The following is a 19411-nucleotide window of genomic DNA, read 5'->3' on the forward strand; positions in this document are numbered from 1 at the left end:
GCTGTCAGTCAGTAAGGTATTAGGGCCAGGCGTGCAGTTTCTGTCTTACGGAAGAAACAAGCGTTTCTGCCCTTGTATCTAGAGCGTGCCCTTTGCACCTGTGGGTACCATCCTGGCCTTTTGCCCTTGCGGAATTAAAGACCAGTCTTCTCATTTAATAAAGAACTACGTCCCAGCCCCAAATCTACTTAGCTGTCGGTACAAAGCAGATTATATTTTCCATGTTTAAAAACGTACATTTTATGTATATTTTAAAGCCTTTTGTGCCTTCATTTATTTGACTTGCTAAAAAGGATTAAAAACACAGGTATGGGTAGGTCTCTAGAGATTTTCATCCTTTCTGGTTTTCTTCCTCTCTTTTCATCTCCCAGCCCTAAATTGTGAATTGCAGATCTGTTTTAGAATACATTTTAGATTTAAATTCTAAGGTATTCCAGACTGTCTTTAATCCATGTAATGTGTGTTTTCATTTTGTATGTTTCAAAAAAAAAATTTCAAGTACCATGAAACAAGGTAACTGGCCTGCAGAATTTGGATGCAGAGATAACAAATGAATTTGTGAGATTTCCGAGGGCTTCTAAGGCTCTTGGAAATTAGAAGATAAGGGATTAAAAATGGTGGTGTGCTCTGAGTTACCCTTGGACTCATGTCTATGGCACTAACCACCACAGTCCAGAACTTGGTAAAGGCGGTTCTGCTTTGGACGTCTCCCAAGTGACTTTATTACTCAGAATGCCCGGAAGCCTCAGTGATTCATGCTCCTGCTGTGTCATTGACTCAAAATATAACATCACCACCAGGTTCTGGAGCCGCTCCTTGAAAATACTGATGGCTCCTTACAAGCTGACCATTCCTACAACTACAATTAAAATTTACCAGCTAATCTCCCTGTTGAGAGGCTGAACGTTTTCTCTAGATGTTCTGCCAGATAATAGGCACTCAGCATTTTTTCCAGAAAACTCATCCAGCATAGTGCTACCTACCACACGGTATGCAGGATCACTACATATCTATACAACAAAGCCAACAGATGCTTTCTTGTCCTAAGACAGTAACAGAGGTGGGAATGCAGATTCTCTTACCTTTAACCCCACTGGTTTACTACATGTCTTTTCTTTTTAGAACAAGCCAGATGCAAAATAGGAGAAGTAAGAAACTATTTGGGAAAAGTTATATTTTTTCAAATTTTGAAAATTAATTAGGCTTAATATTGTTCAACTCTCTCTGAATTCTAGACTTTGGTATGTGCTGGAATGTTTGCTCCTCTCTTTTGTCCTTTCTGCCTTTTAAACTTCCCTTTCACCTGGAGGCCTTCCCTGATCAGTCCAGGCTAGCTAAGGTGTCCCTATCCTGTGCGCCCCAAATACTACACAGGTGTCCTAAACTTAGCAAACTTTTTTATGACTGCTTAACACATCATCCACTGCCCCATCTTGTCTGTAAGCTCTATTAGTGCAGAGGCTGTGTCTAGCTTGTTCTCCACAGGCATTCCCAAGACGACGTTCAGAGTCTGGCACATAGAAGGTCCTAGGATAGTTATTTTTTCGAGTGAATGAATGGTGTGATTAACATATTGTGCATTGTCAGGTAAGCTGGGCCAGAAATTACCTGCACTGCCCATCAAGAATGAAGTCTCTTTCTTGTGTTCCTAATGGTTAGAAATCTCAAGAAAAAGAAAACGTGGACTCTAAAAGAAACTCTACAAAGCAAAAGCAGGTGGAGAGTACATGTAAATACAGAACAAGAAGTCACACTATTAATTGAACCGATTTAGCACAGGAGGGTTGATTCTCTAAGGGAAAACCAACTTCCAATGAATGAGATTGCTCTTTCTCAGCATTGCAACAATGAGCAGCTTTCAGTGATGAACTTACCTGTGTTCTGGAACTCCAGGGAGGAAAATAGAACAAATCTCCCAATTTACTTTCTAACTTACAATTCAACACACAAGATACCATTTGATTTCTTCCTTCCATCCCTCCTTCCTTCTCTTTTTCTTTTTCTTTCTTTTTTCCTCTCTTTCTCTCTTTCTTTCCTTCTTTCTTCCTCCCTCCCTTACTCTCTTTCTCTTTCTTTCTTCCTTCCTTTATATAGTTGTTTCTGTTCTCCAAACATTCCCTGCTTCCAAGTCATAAAAACTCTACATGTATAATCAAGAAAACATTTTAGAATGGCCAAGCAACTTTCCAACATAGAACATGGCTGGGAATGCTTGGTGTTTTGTGGGCTAAAGAGAATGGGATAGTACAGAGAATGGACAGTCAGCCAAGACACAGCTATTTCCTTTTTTTTTTTTTTCAACCCACAAGATGCTACTGTTGCCCCCAAACAATGTCTCTTAGGCAGTTTAAAAAGTCATACTGAAACTGCAAGGTTTGAAAGGTGAGTGGTTAATTTAGAACCATTGTTACAAGCATGGGACTGTTAAAGTAGAATGGACTGACAGTTATGATTTATAATAAAGATACTCTGTTAGTGGTAATGTCTAGGGGTTAAAACATACATATGTGTTACAGAGATGTGGGAAGCGTTTTCTTCTACAATCAGCATAGTAATAAGCAAAACAGTGTAGTAAACTATGGCGATGCTTGGCTCCCCAGGGTCCAATTAGGAAGCATGATAAATGACTTGTAAAGTCTCTCCCCCCACTGATTTGTGGTGGATATAAGCTGACAATTCTCAGTGGAGTCCTAGTGAGTGGTCTGCCTACTCCCATCATACATCTGGGTACATATGAACACCTTAAATTGGAATTCCAAACTCATTATGTCATGCTGTGTTCTTACTTGGCAGGTGTGTTTCTTCACAGCAGTATACAAGGGGAGATGTAAGGTGGGACCACTTAAGCTGATTTTTCCCCCCTGACGGAGGTGCTCGTTTAATTTAATACCTACAAATGACTTGTGATGATGAAAGACCACTGTGAGGATAGAGCGACTGTATAAGGGAAGTTGTTACTAAGGTTAATTTGTATCTTGCCTCTTCAGAAGTAGCTGTGTCCTCCAGATAGATGGGATAATGGCTTTGCTTGCATGGCTGCTAACCAGTGTTTGGAAGTGAATGAATTACTATCAAAACTTTTTCTTTGGTTTTATTTGAAGGATGTCAAAGAAAAAGTATATATGTAATGTGAGGTGAATATAGTATAAAATATAGAGAAAAAGAAAATCAAGTACAGAGAGCAGGAATACAAATTTCAGGTAAAAAAGAAAGAGAACCAAGGGGCAGACTAAAATTCAAGTTTATACTTTGGGAGGCTATTCTAGGACATTCGTCAGGGGGTGACACTGTCAATGTTTGAATTCCTGGAAGAGTATGTATTCTTTCTTTTTGACTCTAAGTAGTGCCACTTCCTTCAAGGCCTCTTGCTCCATACAATGTCTCTGAACATAGAGCAAAGCCCCCAAAGAAAGGACTTCCTTCCTGGCTATACCCAGCAAGGCTCCTCACAACACCATGCTTCCCTCCTGCTAAATGGCACACGGATACAAACACCAAGGCCAGCTCTGCTGGGGGTGCACTGGAGAGACCAGAGAGACCTGCATCAGCATTTTCTGTCCATTCCAGATCCTGGTCTTCTCACCCTTTGGGGCATCATGCCAACATTTTCTGCTGCAAATCTCACTGAGCTCTTCTTAGGCAGCTTTATTCCTTTTAATTAAAAAGACAAGACTGTCAATTACTTAAACTTAATCCCCAAATGTAATTGTTACTTTGAAAGATTTTTTTTCCCATAAAGCTCATAGAAGAGAAATATGTCCATCAAATTAAAATTTAGTGGGAGCTAGGATTTTCAAAAAAAAATATTCATCTTCAAATCCCTGCTGGCTCTTGAAATCTACATAGCACAGCAAAGCCTAAGTACAGGAAGATCACCTGGAAAGTCTGACTGGTGTAGGCAGAAACAGACTAGGAAAATAGGAAAAGGCATTAGAGAAGAGTCTCTGTACGAAAAATTCTCCTACCTTTAAATTGATGCTGTAGGATTTTTAGCCATTTAGCTTGAAGCTAAATATAAATTCTGAGAGAGGTAACACTTCCAAGCAGCTGTTGGGACAGTGTGAATACATTTCAGGTTTATTCTTGCTGGCAAATTTGAGCAAGGAGAGGACCAGAATTGTTTAGGGAACACAGCGGAAAGAAGAACGCAGAGCTGAGAAGAGTAAGGCACGGAAGTGGATTCAACAGGGAGAAGTGGGTCAGAATCACTGTGTTGGCAGGTGAAGTATGGATTCTAGGTGAAGTATTGGCACAACTATCCCACTTGGTTCCCAGCCTCTGAAGAAAATCAGGAGGAAGTCGGCCTGTTGCTCCCAGTAAGGGAATCAGAGATGGTCATCAGGTACTAATGTCAGCTCTTAATGATCTTCATGTGTGTTGGTCTGGGCCCATGATTTTGCTGTAAATTTGTGTTAACACTCCTTTCCAAGTACTATCAGTAAAAAAGCAAGGCCCTCTTTTTTCCCCACCAGCTAGTGGGAAAAGAGAAATGTATTTGACAACTAAAACCTTCCCTGGGATGTGCTTTACACCTTTGACCAGAAAAAAGGGCGGGTTCTGTAAAGTGATGACGTTGGATCAGTCTGACAGGTGGTAATGTGCATGATAAGCGCTCACTGAAAGTATGAGTGTGTGTGTGTGCGCGTGCCACACAATAGAGAACAGTGCAATGTGAAGCTTCTCTAAGTGTAATATTAGGATATTGGTGAAAAATAATATTTTTATGTGGCCTTGGGATACTTCCGTATTTAAACCTATTAGCAGTGGGCATTTCAGACATTCCTAGAATCAAACTATAATGAAGCCACACTGAACTTGCAGCAAGCTAATACCCAGGCAATCTGATACAAGTGTGTCTTTAAATATCAGTACTTTTAAAAATTATAAGAAGTATGTGTATCTGAGCATGATTATTTTGTATTCAATATGCTTTCTTTCTAGGAACTTGAAGCTCTCTTTTGTATATTGTTTAAAAAACACTCTGAGCTTGTAGGCATGAAAAATATAATTTCTTTCCCATTTCACAGTTGGAAAAACGGAATTAAAGAGAACAATGCTAGTAATTATCCATGATTAACAGAGGTGTATATGTAAATCAGCCTGAGCAAGTGTGTGAAATTAGATGTGCTGATGCCAGATAGCTCTGCTCATGTTTTTTAAAGATGAATGCTTTCATATAAATCTCTGTGTGAGTCGGGCATACGTCTCTGTGTTGAGTATGTCTGGAAATAGACTTTGTAAGAGTGTATGGATATTAAGGTAAAAGTATTGTGTATTACAGGCATTATAATACACAAAATAAATTAGATGAGTGTTTAAAATTCATTAGACAGATACATATCTAATGAACGCAAATGCATTCATAATTGTTATTTATAATGCACTATAGATTTATGTATGTGCCTGGATGCCGTGAGGTGTAGATTGGAATTTGGGTGTACTTTGATCATTAAAAAGTGCGGGAGAAGGTGCATGTTAGTTTCTTAGGATTGTGGGGATTAATTGAGTTAATACATGCAAAACCCCTCAGTACTCTATTGGTACATGAGACGCCCACTGTCTATGTTAGCTTTGTTATTATCATTATTATTATAGGAGATGGCACTGCTGTTATAATAAGGAGCTGAAAAGAGGTATTTTCTCATTGATACCTGGGATAACATCCTACAGAAAATAAATGAAGCTGTAGGGATTGTCTAGTTATCTTTACAGCATGCATTGATTTTTAGGATTTTTCTCCCAGTTTCCTTCCATCCCAGTGGAGTCTGGTCTGGGAGTGCCAGGTGGGGGCAGGTATATGGCCTCCTACTGGAGATGGAATCTGGCTGTTCTGAAGCCAGGCCCACCCATAACAACACCAGGCTCCCTTTGGAAGGAAACATGCCAGGTGGACCTCAGATTTCTGCACGCCTGGTTTGTTTGTGTGTTGGATTTTAATTTTTTTTTAACTTTAATTTTGGGGGGTTTTGTTTTGTTTTCTGAGACAGCTTTAGACAGTTGTATTAGTCATGCAAACCCAGCCATGTGCAATGTGTTTTATCAATGGAAAAACAGTAACTGAATGGCAAGCAGCTGTGAACAAACCCAGTGCAAAGCCTGAGCCTGGAAGATAATCTCAGCATTTCCCAAACCCACTCGCCACGCGAGGTTAGTGAATAGAAAGGCTGTTCACTTGGGATAAATAATGAGATGGGAGGCAAGCAAGTGAGACACATTCCAGGGTTATTAATTTTTTTTTTAAAGTTGCAGTGGTGTAAGAAAGATGGGCTGATTGAGTCCAGAGAGTCCCACACTCAAGGGGATTCCTCACCTGAGGGTCATAAAAACAACACAGTGGTAATTTGTCCTTGTCCCTTCTCTCCTTTTACTTCATTTTAAATCTCTGCAATGGTTTTGTCACCTCATTTTGAACCTGTGGTCCTTCTAAATGTGAAGGCATCTCTAGCGGTTTGCCATCATGAAAGGCTATGCACAAGTGAGATCATGGGGAGGAGACAAGAGCAGTATCGTCACTTCCCAGGATTCAGAGGCCTCAGGAAACGATTTGAGCCTAACAAAGTGAGAAAAGTTCCCTCAGTCACTTAGAGCTGATTCTTTCCTCATTTTACAATTCAGTGGATTTTCTGCAGCGATATAGTCAGAGGTAGTTATGCAAATATACGCAATTCAGGACTCATTTCAGAATAAATAAACCTAAATTAAAGTTAATGGGGAAAAAACACCTATCAGAAACAGATCAAGGATGGAACGCTATTTTATTTATTTATGTATATCTTTTAAATTAAGCGGGGAAGCACACTGATTTTTTTTTTTTTTTTGGTCTTGTTTTTGGCCAAATAGGAAAGGACATTTGAAAATTTCTGATTGGCCACAGACAATACAAATTATCCTTTGGTGTAATTCCAGTATTATTATTATCACTGCAGAAAATCAAGCAATATGATGAAGGAAACCCAGGAGAAATACATTTGATTTATTAAGCCTTGTTTTTGTTTAATCACAGCTTGAAGGGGTTTAGGACTGCATTCCTGCTGCGACTCTGATGTTTATCCTCAGTCAGCTTGATGAGCCATGTAGAGTGGGGCTGGGGGTGGGGAGACCCTCCAGTGAAAGATATTAACAATGAAGCAGCTGAAATTAAACATGCATTTCTGTTACTGGGAAGGGAAAGTTCTCTTTTTTATGATGGGTGGATGGAAAAGGACCTTTGCATCAACCAAGTGCTTATAGACACCTTAAGCACTTCAGAGTTGAGACATAGGATTCTACCTAGATGATGACAATATACAGTATTTAATTAAATGAAGGTGTTTTGTGCTATAAATATGACCAGAGTGAGGTAGGCATACTTTTCATAGATATTTTGGTACTCCAGTGGAACTATAAAAAGAATTAAGGATCCTATATGTTAATTTTTGTTCACGGAAAACTGCATTTCACATGGGTTGCCATCTTGATTGGACAGAAGAGAAAAAAAAAAAAAGGATTTGATCTCTACAAAGTTAAAGTCCTTGTAAGAAACAGGGAACTTAAGAGGGCATTATCTTTCTCTACCAGCCTCACACATCAGCTATCCCAAGTCTCCACGAACAGCTTTTCAATTTCTACCAGCAGAAGCCCAAAGTATTAGTAGTGAGATAAACTATATTCTCTAGGACTATTGGATCTAAAGAAGCTATCTACAGTCTATCTACAACGTCAAATCAAACTAGGGTCATTCTCCAATCAACAATTCAGTTTGTGGGAAAATATCGAGTTCAACAAAATCCAACATGCTCCATTCCTGGTCCAGATTGTTTTTCAATATCCAACAGCTGTCCTTTGTGAATCGTGACTGACTTCATTTTGTTCCATGTTATATATACATCATAAAGCATGATCAGATAAATATTTGAGTTTGTGGCTGTAGAACTGCTCTTACAAAGGCATAGTGACAATGTTCAAAGCTCATCCTGGACGGAGCATGCCCTCTTCGGTGAAAATGTTATCCATTGGGACAAAAGTGTATGTATGTGTTTGTCACATCAAGATATTTGCAAGATGGCAACATGATAAAATGGTGTCAATCTCTGCAGCAACACTAGAAGATAAATGTCTTAAAATAACTGTGGCATGTCAGGAATTCAAAATGGGATATTTTCCATGAACACTAAGTTTCACGTCAAGCCTAAAAAACAGGCACATTTTAAGTCTTATTTTTAGTAGCTGGGATAAGAAACAGATTTCATTAATGTTTTAGGGAACAATTTTATTCAACAGAGTTCTTCTAAAAATAGTTTGGACCCTTCTTAAAGTTTAAGAATAACTTTTTTATTAAGCTGTCTAGTTGATCCTTGAAACCTTGCAATCCTCATTGCAAATATAATTAAAATAAGTTTGCATATATGTGAATACATACATATGTAAAACATAACATTATTGACACTCTGAGTATCCTCACCCAATTCTGACCTAATTTTTAGTTTGGAGGAGTGTTAATGATACATGATCCGTCTTCAAACTTATAAAACAGCAGCTTTCTACCTTTAATTCTGAGCACACTTCTTTTACAGTGTATACAATAATCTTGTTTAATTAGATTTATTTTTTCCATACTAGGCCCCTGCATGGCCTACTCTCCATTTTTTCTCAGGCCTTTGAGTGTTATTTGCAAATCACTTTTCTGGAATTTAATTTCAATGGTAGGTTGGTTTCATTTCAGATTTTTTCTATTGTTTTAATTTTATTTGCCAATTTGCCTTTAAATAGCCTTAAGCTAGAAGGCTGGGGCTGCAACTTGCATCTAAATGTGGTGTAGGAGGCGAAATTTAATTTGAGTGTGTGGAAAGATTTATGAAAAGGAATACAGAATGATTACCTTATTTTTTCATTTGTGTTTTCTAAAAGAGTTATGTTTAAAAGGAAAAGCCCTCAAATTGGCCAAGATTTTAAGAAAAATGAATGTCCTTGTAATCTGGTTGAGTTCAAACTTTGACAGCACTAGATAAATTCATTTTTACAATACCAAGGACTTCAGATTCAGATTGTGTAAGCCTCCAAACATGAGGGTGGTCAGTTAAAGGATTCGTATTTTTATGAGCTGCAGAACATAACTGGCTGTGTTCCAAATGTGTGAATCCACAGTTACCTGTCATACATATTAATTGAAGAGAAAATTGCTTTCTGAGCTTGGCATCATCTTGCCAACAACTGACCAACTTGAGTCAGATGACAGATCTGTTACAGGCCTATCAACTGGTGTGGGGACAATTGATTGACTTTCTTCTGAAGGTTTAAAGGAAAAAAAAGGATTTCTATTGTATGTGAATTTTGTGAATATGTATCCCCCGTTGTATGTTTTGCACATTATAGATGATGGAGAATGACCCAGCAACAGAACTACAGTCATAAAAATCATACTGACCTTGAATGGGAATAGGGATTGTGGGTGAAACACGCTCTAAAGGGGAAAAATAGTAAACATCATGGAGAGTTTATATAGATCTATATCTCTTTCTGTATATGTGTATATCCAAATATATATATATATATTACTCATGTTTAGCTATTCAGATAATTATAAAACCGATGAATTTCCATGCTTATAGGATTATATCTCCCGTGAAGCATTTGTCTGTTCTTCTTGCCAACACTAAAGTATCAGAGAACTATTAGTAAAACTTTAAATCTAAAGCCTTTAAAAAAATTTAGCTAGAGTAGGAAACAACATCTTATTGTGGCAACCCTACAAAGAGGATCCTATCCTACATTGAAAAAAACTCACTACCAAAATTACAGATTTTTTTGGAGGGCCGGGTTGAGGGTATTTAAATTAGTAGTGATCACATTCAGTCATGCGACTTCCTCCTGGTTCTGGTCTCTTTAACTCATGACAGATGGACCCATGATAGCTAGACTCCTTTCCTCTCCCTGAGCCCTACAGCTCATATCAGCTTTAGCCAAGTATGTGGAAAATTTATTTTGGGAAATACTAATTCAACTTTTCCCTCAGGCTTTTACTTCCATATTACTAATACAAGTGCAAGAATAAGCCCAGGAAATAAGTAAATTGGCATGATATAATTCTATTTTGTCTTTTCTTTAATACCACCCTCTTGTGATAATACAGTCTCACCTGAAATTTGATCAACCAATCAAATGTACTTGATGATACATCCTGTTGAGTAAGAAGAAGCATTCTTTTGAACATTTGAGTTTTAGCTTATGTGTCCCTCACGGTCCTAACCCCAAGCTACTGATCATAAATTGAATGTGCAGGCAGAGCTCAGGCTTTAAGGTATCCTCTATTTATCTTATCAAAACCACAGGTTTAACTCTAAATCCTCCTCTGAGGCTCTTTCAGAGAGGCAAAATGGTCTATTAGGGATAGGATACATTACTTACTGCCCGGAAACCCTATAGTGAAATATAATTAACCCACACTTTATATTCTTCCTAGCTGTTTTGTTAAATAGGTACTAACGATAAATTGAAATAAACAAAAATCAAGTTCATATTCAAATTAAATCTGCCTGCCATCTCGTACCATAAGTTTAGAAAGAGTAGATTTTGCCTGGAATTTGGGCACTCAGTACATCTGGATGCCAAGAAAACCCAGTCTCCTTGCAGAGTGAACTTTTCTCTAGCTTGGCTGAAAGTTGTAGCTTAAATGCCAAAGTTTCCTAAGTGCATTCAGAGGGAACAGGTCAATAATAGCGCAGTGAAAAATTGTGTCTTAGTTACACAAGTGTCAAGTAGAAAAATGGTTTAAACCTCCACTGGTTATTTGGTATTAAGTTTCCAGCTTTGAAAATAAATAGCTAAACTACTTTCAGCATTTATGTAGCAGTTGGAGACTACTGTCCCATACGATACTCTATCTACTGTATTTTATTTTTATAATTACTATTATTATTCAGACTGTTTAAATGACTCAGCTTAATATTTTCTCATCACACTGTTCACAGCTGGGTAAATGCACTCTGCCCTCATTTCCACAAGACCATTTATACTGCTAAAATTTTTTCAGCCGCCCTCCTTTCATCGCCTTTTCAACTGTTTCCCAGCTTGCTATCATCATCTTAGCTCCACCCTGTTCTCATCATCTTAGCCCTATCATGCCCCACCAGTTACTCTCATTTTCTAATTCCACCTTACTGACTTATTCCTTAGATGCTTCCCCGTCCCAGCTTTTTATCCTTATTTCTCCACCATTACTCTGCGGCATTTTATAATTTATGCCAGGGTTTGTGGGCTCTTGTAAGAGTGTCAAGTGAAGAGATACCACTTAAAATGAAAAAGAAATTCTTCAACGTTTGAAATTCAAAAGTAGGGGGTACAGGAACTTTGCTGCTATGCACTTTGTCTTTTGGCTGTTAACATTTGGGGAAGTCAGCGGAGCTTAGCAGCTGATTGGAAGGTTTTAGGAACAGAGCCCTAAGATTGACCCCAGAAATATATGCTGTGGCTCTTAGCAAGATCCTTTGATCATCGGTTTCTTATTTGCTAAATGGGTGAGTGTGTGTGTTATTGGTTGATTCTGCTGGGACACCATGAGATAAATGGGGCATTAACACTTAACAAGAAAAACCTCTGAATTGAAAGCACTCAAATGACAAAGGCTAGAGTTGATGATAAGGTGTATATATGGAGGTAATTTATTAACTCAGATATGATTTTTTTTTATTTTTCAATGGGTATGCAGATGTTCTGTAAACTTTCTGGAAGTCAGCATATTCCACATCTAATCTTGAAACTAAATCAAGTCCCAATGCCCATCTATTTCTTATTGTAGCCACAGAGAGCCCTTGTAAAAAGTTTGCAGCCAGTCTTTCAAACTACATGTGGATAGTGTTCCAATAGCTGCTCACACTGTTTTATTCTGTGGCGACCAGAAGTAGCTGGTTAAGAGGCCTTCCCAAGTCTTAACTAGTGTCATCAAGTGGTATATATTTAAACCCTGAGCCCCCAAGGTAATAACTTAAAATGGTTTCTAAACAAGTTGGGGAGGCCCTCATTTTAAGGGCTCTCTCCAGTGCTGGGTTGCTTAGGTAATACTTGAAATTTAATCAAGAATAGGTTTACAAGTTAATGATCTTTTAAAATTAAAATGAAAATTTGAACACCTCTTACACACTGATGTGGTATGGCTCAGTGTAGACTTCTTTGCATTTTTATTTTTTTGTACTTAATAGCTTCAAAATGCCTTACCAACCCACACATTTCTCTAAAGTAGAAGGTAATTGATTAGTAGGAGTTTCCTTTAACATATGGGAATATTCCCCTCCTGAGGTCAAGAACTGATCACTAGGCTGGAATATTAGTTAGGAATCTCCATGTGCCAAAGATAAATCAACGATCTAACTAATCCAGTGGACCCATGTTGGTGGGGGTTAATGGAAATGGAAATGGGAGGTGGCAGACACAGTGTCTCAGGTGGGAAGGGATATAACAATATTTAGTCATGGACAGACCTCACTAAGTGAAAAAATGAGAAAGAAATTATATGTCTCTTCACTTCCAAACTACAAAAGATACGTTTCCTAACATTTTCTCCACATATACAAACCCAGGTAACATATTGATCTAGAGCCTGGATTCTGGAAACAGATTACCCAAATTTAAATCCCAGCAGCTTTATTTGGTTGCTCTAGTTACTTAACCTCTTTTTCTAATGGAGAAGTAGGAGTACCTACTAGGGTTGTCTTGACAATGAAATGAGATCATGAATGTTAAGTGTTTAGCGCATGTGCAGAGTACCTTGTAAGAATTCACTTGATCAGAAGTGACCACCTTAAAATCCTTACCCTATTCTTCCTCCTATCCATTGTTTTAAAAGTAACTCAACATAAGCATGGAAACAAGATAGGTTTCCATTGTGGGTGCATTGTAGTCATCAGTGTGGGAACACAGAATCTGCAATGTTCCATATGCTGAGGATGGACCTTCTCTTGGCATCAACAGAAATCTTCCTCCATGTGGTGCATATCTCCACAGCTGACAAAGACTAAGGAGCTGAATCTTTGCCTGTACATGCTGTACCATTGGATTAATGCATTCAGAAAAATTGCACAATGTAATGCTTTCCCCAGGATGGAGAAAAATATATGAACTTGGATATAATATAGCCTGAGGTAGTACAGATTCTTGACAAACAATGCTGGAATGTGTGGAGAGGGAGACAAATGAGAAAGGAGTGCTTCCATTGGCTTAGGAAAAATTGCTATCAATACATTGTATTCTTGCACTTTCATTCAATTACTTTGACCCCTTTGGAGATCAATATTTGCATAGAGAGAGGAGAAGTATATGTATGTATGTGGTGGAGGACAAGATGAATCAGTGACCACAAACTGACACTGTAAAAAGTCAGCACATGTCACTGAGGTGGATGCTGAAAATGTGCTGACACCCCAGTGAAGATGGATAATCACAAACTCTTTAGGGGCTCTGGCTCTCCAGTTCTCCTTGCTTCCTCTTTCTGGCTTGCAGCAGCTCACCAGCTGCCTCATCTGCTCTGGACCAGCTGGGTCAGCACAGCACCCCACTGCCTACACAGTGCTCTCTGTCAGGGCTGCTGTAGCCGCCCCTCCCAAGCATCTCTCCCCTCCTGACCCTGTTCTGTGGAAAAGTACCGCTACCTGCAGTGTCTTCCTTCTTCCCATTCAACCCCATCTACTTTGAGTCCAAGTAATGGGCAATCTGTTCACACAGGCACTTCCTTTCCCCCCCCTTCTCTTCCCTTTCTCTTTCCCCACCTTTTCCCTCCCTCTTTCTCTTTAGCCTGTGTGAAATAGGGTTTCATAGAGCTGTATTCCCAAGGATTCAGCTATCATGACTGTAACAAGGGACCTCCTAACCCTAAATGGTCACTGTGGGGTGGGCATGGTGGAAGCGGCCTTCCTGTTAGGTAAGAAGCACAGCTTTCCCCTTAAAATGTGCATACTTGGGTCTTGGGTCTAAGGTCTAAAGAGGGCAATAGTTCCTCTAATTTTCATCATGATTCCTCTAATTTTCATCATCCCCCCCATAAGGTGGGGAACCAGTTACAAACCCAATGCTGATGCACATGCTGCCAAATGCAGAGCTGGTGCCTGGGAGGGCTGTTCTGCAGAGGGCAGTGTGGGCCCACGGTGGAAATAGCACACCATTAATCATGGCGCTGTGCACTTCTCAAGGGTATAATTGCAGGTGACCTCAGTGAAGTCACAATATGATGATGATACACTTGTCCAAGTCTGTGATTCTCAGCTTACAAACAGAAATTCTGTGAGATTCTTGGCACTTCTTACTTTTACTGGGTGGGTCCTTTAAATGGACTTTTATGAATAGGGCAATGGTATTACAGGGCTTGAGATTACCCTTCCTCACCACCAGCACACTCGCGGGATCTCCATTATCTCTGACCTAGCCCACCCTTGCTTTCTCCTCTTCAAGTATTCCACCCTTCCCTCCTCCTTCACCTTCCTCTCTCAGTCTATAGGTGTTATTTTATTTATTATTTGAAATATATTAGCACACTTCTTCTGGGTGGGATACAAGGAAAAGATACTTTTCATATGATCTCACTGATATGCAGAATTTGAGAAACAAGACAGAGGATCATAGGGGAAGGGAGGAAAAAAGGAAACAAGATAAAACCAGAGAGGGAGACAAACCACAAGAGACTCTCAATCTCAGGAAACAAACTGAGGGTGGCTGGAGTGGGGGGTGGGGTGGGAGGGATGGCGTGGCTGGGTGATGGACATTGGGGAAGGTATGTGCTATGTTGAGCGCTGTGAATTGTGTAAGACTGATGAATCACAGACCTGTACCCCTGAAACAAATAATACATTATATATTAATAAAAAAAATTTAAAAAAAGGAAAAGATACTTTAATGCAAATTATAGTTGCTCACTTTTTCTAACCCAGCTGTCCCACTTTCTCTATAAAACCTCTTACTGTCCCTACAGAACCTCTTATTAAATGTATGTTGTTCTACTTAAGCAGGTTACCTTAGATACATCAGAATCTCAAATTCAGAGTTGAGGCTGTTTGCCCCCATTTATGGAATCCCTGATGTCAACAATGAAACAAGTAACTACATTTCTTAATAAATACCTTCTCAAGTGTCTTGAGATATTGGTGTCTCTAGCTGAAGTAAAGAACACTGATGTTTGGTCTTTGGAGACAAGTAAACAGGGATATGAATTTTAAACTTCATATTAAAATTCATGTGAATTTTAAACTTCAAGTATTTGTATGACTATATCCCATCAAACTGTTGTAGGTTGAAGTCAATGGGAGTTATGGGGGAGAAACTGAAGCCCAAATTTAGAATAGTTTGTGGTTGTTGTTTTTTATAAGCAGAGGTGGATCTTGAACAGTTATAAAATGGCTTTAATAGTTCATCTCAAGAGAACTCTCACTGAGATTGATTTTTCTCCTAAAAATATATATTTTTTTCTTGTAGGCTCATCTAAATTGGGTAAAGCAAGATGGAGACATCTCTCCTGGTCATAGTATTTCTAGCTTTTCCAACTGAACACGTGCAGAAAAAAATTCCTAGTAGCTCGTTATTCCAAAATAATAATAGTAAAGGTTTTGGACTTTCTCTTTTAGTCCAAATGAACTTTCTGGCCCAGCATGTGCTAACTCTTTTGTTTGTTTTACTTATTCTGATAAACATTTTCCCATTCCAAACATTTTCCTATTCTAAATTCCATTTTCTTATTCCGAGTTTTATGATCAGTTGAACGGGACTGATCACTAGAAAACTACATAAAAGTAAGAGATGATTGACGAAACTGTAAACTTGTTTTCCTATTCCAAATGTATCATTTTCTCCTAATTTCACCCGTCATACTTCTGTTTCTCAGGGGGCATTTGTGTCTGTGCTCATAGCCTCAGGGCCAGCAAGGCAGGGGGTCAGATAGCTGACCTTAATAGCTGCTACAGAGCCAGGCTCTGAAGTGGGCTCTTACTACTAACACCAGGAAGCTAAAACAACTGAATCCTCCTCAGTCTGCCTTAGGATCTTCTCTGGTCTTTGGAAATGCTCCTCTCTCCTACCATTTTATCACTTCCAAAAATATGTCAGATAAGTAATGTTTCCTGCTGTCATATGGAAACTTTTCTGCAACCATTTTTCCTTCTTTAGATTTTAGATCATGTTTTAATCATTCACTCCACCATTGCTCTTGTGTTGTTAAAAATACGCTTTCTTTTCCCAGCCTCTTCCTTCTTCCAGCATCTTATCCATCCTCATGGAATTTTTCTTCCTCAATCACTCTCACTAGGGCCATTTTTGTATTGCCATCCATTTTCCAGGATCTTACATCACCTCTGTTCCTTAAGGAGATTTCTATTCTTTGAATATTCTTACAGTTAAATCAACCAGGAAACAAAACAAAACAAAACAAAAAACAAAAAAAACCAAACAAACAAAAAAGAAAAAACAACCCAGCAACAACAAAAAATCACAACCAAGGTAGTTATCATAAGTAAACCAGGAAATCGAGAGAGAAGTTATTTCATTTGTAAATCCCGCCTTATGCATAGGGATGGAGGGACTGTGTTTCTGTTTCAGTGACTATATTCTTATTTTTGTGTAAGTTCACCTTTACTAGGTAAGGTAAATGATAAGGTAAGGGGGTGATTTTCAGGTTTCCCACCGGAGAACTAGTTGACTGAGTTCTCCCACATCAGGCCCTGCTTTGGCATACTTACTGAAAAGGACTAGGCTGGCATTGGTGACCCCCAGATTGTTGGCTGCCACGCAGGTATAGTTGCCGTAGTGCTCCTCAGTGACGTTGGTCACCGTCAGTGAGGACTGGCCCTCCGTGCTCTTAATCTCAAGGCCATTGGCACTGTTTATCCTAAGAGTTCAAAAACAGAAGAGTAAAAAGAAACAATGATGAAGACTTGGCACAGTGATCCCTTTTTCATCATGATATTGGAGGACATGGAAAGAAATGTAGTAGGTAGAACTTGTGGGTCCCTGCTCAATTCCTCATTTTAATCGTGCAACCCCGTATCATCGGAATCAATGTCCATTGATAGAGAAGACTCAGGAATGGATGAGTTTCATTGGGCTTTGCGGTAAGAGCTACAGGCCCCAAAGCCCTTGGTAAAGAGATTTAGAAAATGAAGAGTTTAATAGCGTAAACCCACGTCATGACAGCGGAGCTTGGTTCTGTCCCCAGGACCACATAGTGGAGCAAAGGGGGCGGGGCACATTTGGCACATACCTGGTGTCATCCCGGTACCACTCAAAGTCAGGTGCAGGCACTGCCGAGGCCTCACATTTGAGTGAAGCTTTCCGCCCTGTGGTGGCTTCATTGCTCTTGGATTCTGTGATCGTGGGAGGATCTGTAGGAAAGACAGGCACAGCATTGACGTGAGAGTCAGAGGGTGCTGCAGAACTTCCATGCAAGAAGGACTCAGAAAGGACCATGTGATCGGAGAGCTGCACGAAAGAAATAGTCTTCAAGCCTCATTTACATGAATTTTGTGATCAGCTGAATGGCACTGATCACTAGAAAATGAAATAAAAATAAGAGATGATTAATGAAACTGTAGACTTGCTTTACTTAAATGGGACACTTAACAGGGTTTTATGGCAATGGAATCTAGGATTTCTTTTTCCCTACTCCAATAGACCAGCAATTATTTCAACCATAGATTATAATATTTACATAGTTTTTTCTTTTTATAAATTAAGTGGTGATACCAAAGGACTTGGGATTTTAAATGTCTAATTTCAACATTTTTCTTTTTCATCATCATCATTATCATCTCTATTGTTATAGTTTGAGATGGTAGTAAGAAGTCTGGTGAAAGTGATAGAGGATTAAAGTTCTCCCAACATAAGCTCAGCCTAATATCGTTGCAGGAATTCAGAAAAACAAACAAACAAACTAGTGTTAGATATTTACCTTTTTTTCTAAGTGTTTCCTTGTTGCTATGACCCAAGTAAATTGTGCTTTTGCGTGTGAGTGTACAATTGAAGTGTACCCCGCCTCAGAGAAGCCTGCCTGGTGTGTGAGCTTTCTGCGCTCACTGGCAGTTGGACACTTATGTTCTGCTTAGAATTGGGCCTGCAAAACTGTAGCAGGTTTGAAAAGAGCTCAGAAACACATCTAATATTCTAATTTGCTATGATTCTTTCAAACAATCCTACAGAGGGTGGAACAAGCGTTTACAGGTCCACGTGACTGAGCTGGGATGGTAGACTCAAGCTCCTGGCTTGACGATGCTGTATTTGTACAGGTTATGGACCTTCAAGGAGAAAAGGACTTCTCCGCCCAAAGGTCATTTGCCAGAAAATGGTAGGTTGGCTCTGTGCTCAAGTCAAAAATAGACCCAAACAATCTGTTTAGATTTTGTAGAGGAGAAAGTTTATTTAGAGAAATTAGCAAAGTAAACTCTAGTACACAAAATTTATTTAAATCTCTGCTCTTCAGCACTTGGTTCGGCTCACTCATTTTTGATTTTTGTCTTCATATTCAAAACTATTTTCCAAATTTCCTGCCTATAGAAGACTCTGACCTTCTTAGTTTAAAAGGATGCACAAAACCACGAGGTTAGTTTGCAGTTTTATCCCCCATTTCATTTTTACATCAGCGTGGACATCTTGAAATCACTGCCAGAGAGAGGAGGAGTTAAAGCACATTTGGATAAGCATCACCAGCCCTTGTGTAGACAGATGTGCCAAAGCGGGGGGTGGAGGTGGCTGTTTTATTTTAGACCTATCTACTCATTTTTGTATAGACACAAAAAAGCAGCCAGATGAGTGGAAACTAGGAGTCCTGGAATTTAATTTCTGTTTGGTTGTGTGGACCTCCCATCACACAATTTATCTTACTGAGCCTTGGTTTTATTACCTATAAAGTGAGGGAACCACACTTTAATGACCTCTGGTAACCCTTCCAGCTTTAAAAAAAAACAAAAAAACAAAAAACAAAAAAACAATTCTAGTCAAAACTGCCCATCTTTCACAAATGGGCAGTTGGTATCATTATGACCCAAGTGTACGTTCATACCCATAACTCATTTAACCCTTAAATTACTAACTTTCAAAATTACAGCTTATTTATCTGTTCTATGAGTTACGAGTCAGGATTAACAGTCAGAAACAGGAAACCTAAGGTCAGATTTTAACTCTCAACCAGAACTATGGCCTGCCCAAGTGTCTGCACCGGTTTGAGCTTTTTCTTTCTCTTCTTTTAAAAGAAGGAGTTGGGGCGCCTGGGTGGCTCAGTTGGTTGAGCTACTGCCTTCGGCTCAGGTCCTGATCCCAGGGTCCTGGAATCGAGCCCCACATCGGGTTCCCTGCTCCGCGGGAAGCCTGCTTCTCCCTTTCCCACTCCCCCTGCTTGTGTTCCCTCTCGTGCTGTCTCTCTCTCTCTCTGTCAATTAAATACATACATAAAATCTTGGGAAAAAAAAAA

At 39.2% G+C, this 19411-nt stretch overlaps 1 protein-coding gene across 2 annotated transcripts in view; it reads right to left on the reverse strand.

Moving 5' to 3' along the window:
- The window catches only part of LOC110582418 (limbic system associated membrane protein), a 654509-nt gene that overhangs the window by 15350 nt on the left and 619748 nt on the right, over positions 1–19411 (reverse strand). Inside the window, exons 5-7 of one of the 2 annotated variants that reach the window (XM_021692443.1) lie at positions 17210–17330; positions 16689–16837; positions 9404–9439 (exon numbers count right to left, since the gene is read on the reverse strand). In XM_021692443.1, the coding sequence (XP_021548118.1) occupies positions 9404–9439; positions 16689–16837; positions 17210–17330 (306 nt within the window). The remainder of the gene's footprint in view (positions 1–9403; positions 9440–16688; positions 16838–17209; positions 17331–19411) is intronic. The other variant, XM_021692444.1, reaches the window with a different exon arrangement.

The sequence above is a fragment of the Neomonachus schauinslandi genome, chromosome 1 (assembly GCF_002201575.2).
Source record: "Neomonachus schauinslandi chromosome 1, ASM220157v2, whole genome shotgun sequence".
Lineage (NCBI taxonomy): Eukaryota > Metazoa > Chordata > Mammalia > Carnivora > Phocidae > Neomonachus > Neomonachus schauinslandi.